We start from the raw sequence: 9,270 nt of genomic DNA, 5'->3' as shown, positions 1-9,270 counted from the left end.
TTCCCTACAGATATTCCTTAATGGCAGGAATAAGGCAAATCCCAGGTACTATAATACCCGTCACAATACTGAATGTCTCTCTGTTACGACACTTTACACCTTTTAAAGGTTGCACCGTTTGCATAGCTTCCAAAGAAGCAGTCACTGAAACTCTGTGGTGGTAGAGACAGGCTGTGTTTGTGAAGCGGAAGCCCAGGTTGGCGGAATGGAGGCCACGTCGGGGTCTCCCCCTCCTTGACCACCCCCTTGCCGGGAGGCACTACGGATCAGATCAGTTGCCACACTGCAGGCAGGGCAAAAGATTGGTTATAATATGCAGAGTGGTTTTTGTAACATGAGCTGAATGGAAATTTGGAGACAGCTGCTTGAAACTTCATAATCTCATGAATGGCACAAAACCTACCCCCCCCCCCCCCAAAAGCACAGGGCAAGTTCAGTGGTACACCTCCACTGTTAATGGGGTTATTTTGGGCCCAAGAAAGTAGGTTCTCCCCTCCCCGCTGAGCAGTGGCGTGGCAATAGGAAAAATGGAAGCTGGGAGAAAACATCCATCGAGTGCCATAGGCAGAACGCCTGTGTCTGAGCTCGGACCGAACGAGAGCCGTCGTTGCTGTTGAAATAGCTTAGCAGAGCTGTGCTCGTCCCCGGCTGATGCTTTAACCATCTCCCACACAGCTGTCTGCTCCCAGGAGGCGATGACAGGTCCCTGCCGGGCTGTGATGCCTCGTTGGTACTTCGACATGTACAAGAGAAAGTGCATTCGCTTTATATATGGAGGCTGCGGAGGCAACAGGAACAATTTTGAGTCAGAGGAGTATTGTATGGCTGTGTGTAAAAAGATGAGTAAGTCCTGCCTCCTGCTGTGGCCCTTTGCAGCAAGCTGTTGTCCTGTCTGTCTTCTCCTCCTTGGCCAGGTCAAGGAAAGATTTTGTGTGTAGCCCCGCCCTATGGACCCCAGTGTCTGCTGAAAGTCCTGTCTGTCCTACAACAGTCCCCTCTTGTCTTTGTGCGGCTTTAGATTGGGGGCTCAGCTTAACGCTTCTGCAGCCAAAGGGCAACTCGCTTTCCTGCATGCATTTGTCTGCCTCTACAGGTCTAATATCTCACTTGCAAGGGTAATTAACGATCAGTTTAATCCTCTTCTAGACCTCGTAGCAGGGATTGAGCTTTTTGTTGTTGTTACTAAACAGCTGTCTTCACTCTCGTAGCAGGGATTGTTGTTGTTACTAAACAGCTGTCTTCATTCACCTTATTTTGGCCCTTTTTGTCTTTCTGCATTCCGAAGACGAAAGACTCCTGCATCTCTCTAAACCATTTTCTCCAGACAGTTGCCACTGATAGGAGAATGCTTCTTGCACCCTTTGTAAATGCAGGATTTTGCTTTGTTTTCTGTGGCATCAGAGTACGGTCCACAGCTTGATTACTCTATTTGATCGATTGAGGCTTTTGCCGCTTTTTTTTTTTGCTAGCTATTACAACAAAACCCATCCAAAACACTTTTTTTAACTCACTGCTGAATTCCAGCACTTCTATTTTGGCTGCCGCAAAGGCCTTTTGAAAGGCTTTTTGTACTTCCCAGGGCTTGGCAGTCTGTCTGTATAGCAGTAATCCTGTTTACAAAAATGGGCTCCATGCAAATGCTTTTGATTGGGTTGATCCTGATTGAAGTGGTGGAATAAAAGATGCGGATGTCAGGAGCTTTTTGAACAAAAGTTCATCCCATCCCAAAAGGATTTGGGGGTGGAAATTGGGGCATCTCTATTAAAGCCTGACTCAGAAACAGAGAGCAATATGCAGCACGTCTAGTTGGGCTCCTGTTGACAGAGAAATGGGGCCTTTTCATACGGGCAATATGTGCTGTCTCGTCCCTGTCACTGAACTCATTTCCTTGGTGGAGTACCAGGACTGTGAGTTAAGTGTCAAGACTCCCTTCCAGAGTTTGCACAGTGTGGAAAAATGTGTCTTGCACAGTCTTCAGGACAAAGTACAGGAGGCCAGATAGTTCAATCTGAAATTACTCTAGTCAGCTTCGAAAATGATTAATCAGGGCCAATTTGGATTTATGACCAGCCCCTTCTTCCTGCAAACACTAATCCATGTACTGCTTGCATTTGCGTTTAGCGATCGTCCTTTAAAATATTTGTCTTCCCTATCAACCAAATGTACACAAGGCTGTGTGATTCAGTTGTAAAGTGATAGTGATTCAGTTGTAAAATGTGAGCGTTCCACACCCCTCGCCAATAAAAATCAAACACTGCAAATAAAATAGCACTTTTAAAAGCTTTTTATCCTTCTCTGAAAGTCTCAGCAAGTAGACTTGCTTTAACGTGCTGCTTGAAAAGTGCGAAGAAGTGCTGTCAGTTATAGTGGGGAAATCTAAGATGTGGTTGCCACAACTGTCCTTGGTTGCCACCTGTCACTTCAGACGTTCGCAGTTTCAGGCGGGTGGCAGAACTGGATTTGAATCCAGAGGCCGACAAGGTTTCCGGGTATAAGTGCTTGAGAGTCAGAGATCCCAAGGTGCTGCTGCACTCAAATCTAGAGCCTCTAGTCCCCCAGTACATAGTAAGAGGCCATCCGAGACCTTCAGTCAACTTGGCTTCAGGCTATTGAGTTTAGTGGTTGATACCTCCTTTCCTGTGCTTCAGCGTAGTTCACAATACATGACTGTGCACCAGATCCTGCCACAGACTAGCAGAGGGGACACCACAGACGGCATCTCCTTTTGCTAGTCTGAATCCTGTGTATGGACTCCACAAGTAAAAGTCATGATCGTTTGGTTGCAGTGCAGCCTCATTCCCTTTCACTTTTCAAACGTTTGAAGGGTCCCCTGCTAGCTGCCCCGCTGTGACTATGCAAGTGGATTCCCTTGCTGTGCCTCTTTGTTGTGTCGTATAACTATGTTGTTGTCATATCACGTGGTAGGGTTTCTGGGGGCAAACGGGGAATGATGTGTGTGGCTTTTCCTTGGGGATTTAACTGTCAAGATAATCTAGCCATTTCGTTGTTATTTGGGGGTTAGCGCTGACTAACCTAGTCTTACCTGTCCGTGTATCCCAGCAGAAACGTAGGGGAAGAGGGAAAAGCAACCACCTTAGCCATCGTTGAAGTTTACTGATCCTGATGGTCAAGTGGTTGAGATTGAGAAGGTTCCGGAGACACACTCAGATGCCTTAGAACATTATGGCTTTTTAAGGCGCTACAGAAAAATGGTAGTTGGTCGAAATCGCAGTGGAGTTGGGGAAGCTAAACACACAGACACAAAAGCTGCCTTATACTGAATCAGACCCTTGGTCTGCCAAGTTCAGTATTGTCTACTCAGGCTGGGCAGCAGCTCTCTCTAGGGTCACAGGCTGAGGTCTTTCACGTCACCTACTTCCAGGTCTTTTTAATCTGGAGATTCTGGGGATTGAACCTAGGACCTTCTGCACACAAAGCAGAGGGTCTTCCACCGAGCCAGAGCCCCTTTCCTAAAACCTGTTCCTGTGAGTAGATCAATGGGCAGCATGTTTTCCCTGTCCTGGCTCCATTACTCACAGCAGCAGCTACCTAATATCCTGGGCCCTTGATACAGTCCCATCCTGTCTTTTTCCAGTTCCTCCTACTCCTGTGCCTACTGACGATGTGGACGTCTACTTTGAAAACCCAGCAGATGACAATGAGCATGCCCGTTTCCTCAAAGCAAAGGAACAGCTAGAGGTCCGACATCACAATCGCATGGACCAGGTGTGTGTTGCTTAAATTGTAGTGTTGTAATGCTCTTGTTCTGCTAATTCAACATGGTGGCCTTATTGGTGGCTGTCTCCTTTGTTGGTTTACCAGTTTGGTCCAAGTATCTCCTTTTGTTTGTCTTGTTTATTGAAGTTTGAGCTTGTCCTCTAGATAGGAGAAGCTCCAAGCTCCTGCAGGCTTAAACAGTAACTTGTCATCCTGAATTAGAAACTTGTGTCTGCTGCTGGGTGTTTGGCTTCAGCTTTCCTTGGAAGCCTCTGACAAGTTGTTGCGCTGTATCTGAATCTATCAGAACTGTCTCCACATGGTGAAGAAGCCCAGAAATAACCTGGGCTGTGTTTGTGTGTCTGTGTTCCTTATAGGTTAAGAAGGAATGGGAAGAAGCAGAACGTCAAGCCAAGAATCTCCCAAAGGCAGAGAGGCAAACTCTTACTCAGGTAAGCCAGTACATCTAAAGCAAAGATGTCGAACTCATTTGTTACACAGGCCAGATCTGACATAAATGTCACTTTGTTGAGACAGGCCATGTGTGTCATAAAACGTAACACAAGGTACTGGAGATATAAACTTTATAAAGATGATTTCAGATGCTGAATGGTAATAAGCAGGCGTGATTGGATTAGATGTGATATGCAGAGGGGTGGTAGGCGTGAAGATACCAGCATTGGTGATGAGGCAGGAAACCTAGGTCTCAATTTGGTACAGGAGGATTCAGTCCAGGAGGATGTAAAGAATAAATGGAAATAAGTCTGAAAAAGTGAGCAGTGACTCACGAAACGACAATGCCGTACCACAAATTTTGTTCGTCTTTAAGGTGCTACTGCTATTAGAAACCACAACATTCAAAAAATCAGTGGGGGGACATTTTAACCTTCCAGGACATTTAGTTGCTGACCTAAGAGTAGCAGTTCTCTTACAAAGGAATTTCAAAGGGAGATTAGAAAGAGAGACTGCTGAATTGCAACTGAAAATGAAGCTCAAAACAATGCATCCTCCTGGACTGAATTGAGACCTAGGTTTCTTCTGTCATTACCAATGACTGCTACTGTCATATGGTGTCTGAAATCACTTTGCACTCCAAATACAGCTAGAATGTGAGTCCATCTGTCTAGCTGTATTTGAAGAAGTGAGCAGTGACTCATGAATGCTCAAACGCTGCCTCAAATTTTGTTTGTTGTTAAGGTGCTACTGGACTCTTGTTCCCTTCCACTAATAATGCAAGCTGTGCTCTTAGGTTTCTTCTCTCCTATCTGCAATAAATGGAAAGGGGGATCTCTCCAAGTGCCATGGGACTCCATCCATCTCTCTCCCCTCTCTCCTCCCTCCCTCTTTGTCGCTCTTCCCTCCCTCCCTCCCTCTGAAGAAATGTGCAGGCACACAAAAGCTTATACCTGAAATAAAACATTGTTGGTCTTAAGGTGCCATGGGACTCAGTCTCTCTCTCTCTCCCTCCTCCCTACCCAGAGCAGGAGGGGGAGGAACCTCCAGCCAATTGAGGAAAGGGAGGCTTGGCTTTATTTCTCTCCTCTAGGAAGCAGGAAATAGGAGAGACTGGGCAAAAGCCAGCTGTAATGCAGAAAGCAGGTACAGGAAGTAGGAAGCAGCAGAGAGCCCGTTGCTCATGGGCCAGATAGGAGCCCTGCAGGGGTTGGATCTGACCTGCGGCCCATATGTTTGACACCCCTGACCTAAAGGGCTGAGGAAGGATTGTCTAGCCTGAGGATATATGATGACTCTGATCTCTCTGAACGTGGAGTCATTGCTGTATAATCTGGTTAATGTCAAAGTGCAGAATAATGTTCCAAAACGAATCCTCTTCCCTGTCTAGCTGCTAGAGGAGGCTTGTTTCTTTGTTGTGGGATTTTTCTGTTGTTGCTGCTTAGTATCGGCTTTTAAAGCAGAGCAGCAGGGGGAGATGAAGCTAACCACTAAGTGTGTCAGTTGGCATACCAAAATATAACTGTAGACCTTCCTCCAGCCTTTGTCTAGTTTAGCTGAAACAAGGGACTGTTCATAGTCATGGTTAGTGTGATGTGGCTCATCTGAAGATACAAAGCTCATATCTCTGCAAAGCTAGTAGAAAAGCTATGAGGCTGTAAATGAAATTGTGCTCTTTGTAAAGTACTGAACTCTTGTCCTAGAGAATGAAATCCACAGTGGACATTCCATAGTGATTTCTTAGAAATTGATTTGTCATCTGAAGAATTTATGGGGGATCAGAATGGTCCGCAAATGAACTGTCCCAAATTGATTTTTCTGTCTCACTTTTAGATTGGCATGTCTGTCTTTATTTGCAGGAGCCTAGGCAAGCTTGCTTTCCTGTTCATGCTAGAGAATCATACAATTATTTAAACTATAAATACAAACATATGTTCAGGGTAACAACAAAAAAATCCAACTTCAACCAAAATGATGTAGAAAAATTAAAAGTCAACAACGTTAGAGTTGATCTGGGTGCTTAGTAGTCCAAGACGGCAATGCTAACACACTTACCTGGGAGTAAACCCTATTAAATATAGTGGGACTTGCTTCTGAATAGATACACATTGGACTGTACTGTATGTCTGTTACATGCCTTTAGATGTGTTTCTCCTTGTCCATAGTGGGTGAGGGAGTTCATGCCTTTTTCAGCTAATCTGACTGGCTTACTAAATGCCAGCATGTCTTAAGAACAAGTCATATCAGACTAACCTTATCTCTTTTATTGAGAAAGTTACTACCTTGCTGGACCAGAGGAATTCTGTAGACATAGTTTATCTTGATTTCAGTAAGACTTTTGATAAGATTCCACATAATATTCTTGTTGACAAGTTGGTAAAATGTGTTTTGGATCCTATTACTGTTAGGTGGAACTGTTACTAGTTGACCACACCCAAAGAGTGCTTGTTAATGGTTCCTCATCCTCTTGGAGAGGAGTAACAAATGGAGTACCTCAAGGATCGGTGCTGGGACCTGTTTTGTTCAACATCTCAATAAGTGATTTGGATGAAGGAATAGAGGGAATGCTTATTAAATTTGCAGATGATACTAATTGGGAGGGGTAGCAAATATGGTAGAAGACCGTCAGGATACAGGATGATCTTCACAGGCTGGAAAACAGGGCTAAAACCTATAACATGAATTATAATAAGGGTAAATGTAAAGTTCTGCATTTAGGTAGGAAAAGTCAAATGCATAATTATAGGATGGGGGAGACTTGTCTTGGCAGTAGTATGTGCAAAAAGGATCTAGGGGTCTTAGTAGACCATACACTGAACATGATTCAGCAGTGTGATGCCATAACTAAAAAGGCAAATGAGATTTTGGGAAGTATAGTGTCCAGATCTGCTCTGCTCTGGTTAGACCTCACCTAGAGTATTATGTTCAGTTTTGGGTGCCACAATTTAAGAGGGATATAGACAAGGTGGAACGTGTCCAGAGGAGGACAACAGAGATGGTGAGAGGACTGGAGACCAGGTCCTATGAGGAAAGGTTGAAGGAGCTTGGGTATGTTTAGCCCGGAGACAACTGAGAGGTGATAAGATAACCATCTTCAAGTACTTGATGGGCTGCCATTTAGAGGATAGTGCAGAGTTGTTTTCTGTTGCCCCAGAAGTTCGGACCAGAACCAACGGGTTGAAATTAAATCAGAAGAGTTTTTGGTTAAACATTAGGAAGAACTTCCTGACAGAGTGGTTTCTCAGTGGAACAGGCTTCCTCGGGAGGTGGTGGGCTCTCCTTCTAGCCTCAAACAGAGGCTAGATGGCCATCTGACAGCAATGTGGATTGTGTGAATTTAGGCAGATCACGAGAGGGAGGGCTGCATCAATGCTTAGTTCTTGTGGCCCTTTCTCACACGCTCAGGGAAATGCTGATCGCCACTTTGGGGCCAGGAAACAAATTTTCTCCAGGCCAGTTTGGCCAGGGAACCTGGAGGGATTTATTTGGGGGGGGGCATCTTCTGGGCATAGATGGTGTGGGGTGGAGGTGTCACTGGGAGTGTGGGGGGAAGTATTTGTGAACTTCTTGAATTGTGCAGGAGGTTGGGCTAGATGACCCTGGAGGTCCCTTCTAATTCTGTGATTCTTTGACTAATCAATTTGTCAAATATTCATCAGCTGACCTGGGGCTAGTCCTCAGACTGCTTGTGCTCTTTCTCTATAACAGGCCAATATGGTTCCCATTATTATTACTATTAAACAAGATTGTGCATATCTCTGTTAGCCTGTAATGACAAACACTAAATTATCCAGTGACACCAGTATGCCCGTTTCCCTGGCTACAAGGCCCTTTCTGCATTTCTCTGCTATATTTTTGGACCAAGTTGCCAAGATAGCCGTTTCCTCTGAATAACGCATTAAGCTGAAATGCCGCTCATATTCTTCATAGCCATGAGCAGAGTTGTCACAAGATGGCTTTGGCTTCTGAGGTTTTACAGGTACTGGCTGACCCACGCATCCGAAAGTGGCTAATCGGGTTGGCGCTAATTAATCTCTTTGCAGCCTGTTAATGTTATTGCAACATCCTCTTGCTTCCTCAGCGATTCCAGGCAATGGTCAAATCACTAGAGAAGGAAGCAGCCAGTGAGAAGCAGCAGCTAGTGGAGACTCACCTAGCTCGCGTAGAAGCCATGCTGGATGAGCGCCGCCGGATTGCCCTGGAGAACTACCTGGTTGCTCTGCAGACCGACCCTCCACGGGTGCGTTCCCTGGAACATTTCAAATGCGTGAATGGCATAAAGAAGGCGGGCGTGTCTGAAGAGGAGCCAGTGTTACTGACTAGTGGCTGGCCTGGGCTTGCAAAGTATAAAAGCAGACGTTCTGTTTATGTATTTTTACCTCGCCTATGTCCTGCAATAGGAGCTGCGGTGGCTCAAGTGGTTAAGATGCTGAACTGCAGGCTGTGGAAGGTCAGTAGTTCAGCAGTTCAAGACCCGGGTGCCGCAAGACGGGGTGAGCTCCTGTCTCTAGTTCCAGCTCCTGCCAACCTAGCAGTTCGAAAGCAAGAAATTGCAAGTAGATAAATAGGTACCACTTCGGTGGGAAGGTAACAGCGTTCCGTGCGCCTTGGTGTTTAGTCATGCCGGCCACATGACCATGGAAACGTCTTTGGACAGCGCTGGCTCTTCGGCTTTGAAACGGAGATGAGCACCGCAACCCTAGAGTCGGATTCGACTGGCTTTCGAGCAAGGGAACCTTTACCTTTACCTTTATGTCCTGCAAAGCAGGACCCAAAATGGCTTACAATAAGAGGTCGCATTAAACAGAACCAAAAAAAAAAAAATCTCACATGATGTGGATGAAGCGAGTGATATGAGAGAGGATATGATAACCACCTTCATGTACTTGAAAGGCTGCCATATAGAGGATGCTACGGAGTTGTTTTCTGTTGCCCCAGAAGGTTGGAACAGAGCCAGTGGGTTGAAATTAAATCAAAAGAATTTTCGGCTAAAGATTAGGAGGAACTTCCTGACAGTTGGAGGGGTTGCTCAATGGGCTTCCTCGGGAGGTGGCAGGCTCTCCTTCTTTGGAGGTTTTCAGACAAGAGGGTAGATGGCCA

The 9,270-nt window shown here is 45.6% G+C and overlaps 1 protein-coding gene across 1 annotated transcript in view; it reads left to right on the top strand.

Moving 5' to 3' along the window:
- Window positions 1-9,270, top strand: part of APLP2 (amyloid beta (A4) precursor-like protein 2) — a 42,742-nt gene that overhangs the window by 17,065 nt on the left and 16,407 nt on the right. The window contains exons 6-9 of the mRNA XM_015417248.1: window positions 676-843; window positions 3,596-3,726; window positions 4,095-4,169; window positions 8,252-8,410. Coding sequence (XP_015272734.1) covers window positions 676-843; window positions 3,596-3,726; window positions 4,095-4,169; window positions 8,252-8,410 — 533 coding nt within the window. The remainder of the gene's footprint in view (window positions 1-675; window positions 844-3,595; window positions 3,727-4,094; window positions 4,170-8,251; window positions 8,411-9,270) is intronic.

The sequence above is a fragment of the Gekko japonicus genome, unplaced genomic scaffold, assembly GCF_001447785.1.
Source record: "Gekko japonicus isolate JY-2015 unplaced genomic scaffold, Gekko_japonicus_V1.1 scaffold3640, whole genome shotgun sequence".
NCBI classification, from domain to species: domain Eukaryota; kingdom Metazoa; phylum Chordata; class Lepidosauria; order Squamata; family Gekkonidae; genus Gekko; species Gekko japonicus.
The sequence above is the reverse complement of the archived record's forward strand: the minus strand, read 5'-3'. Positions and strand labels throughout refer to the sequence as shown.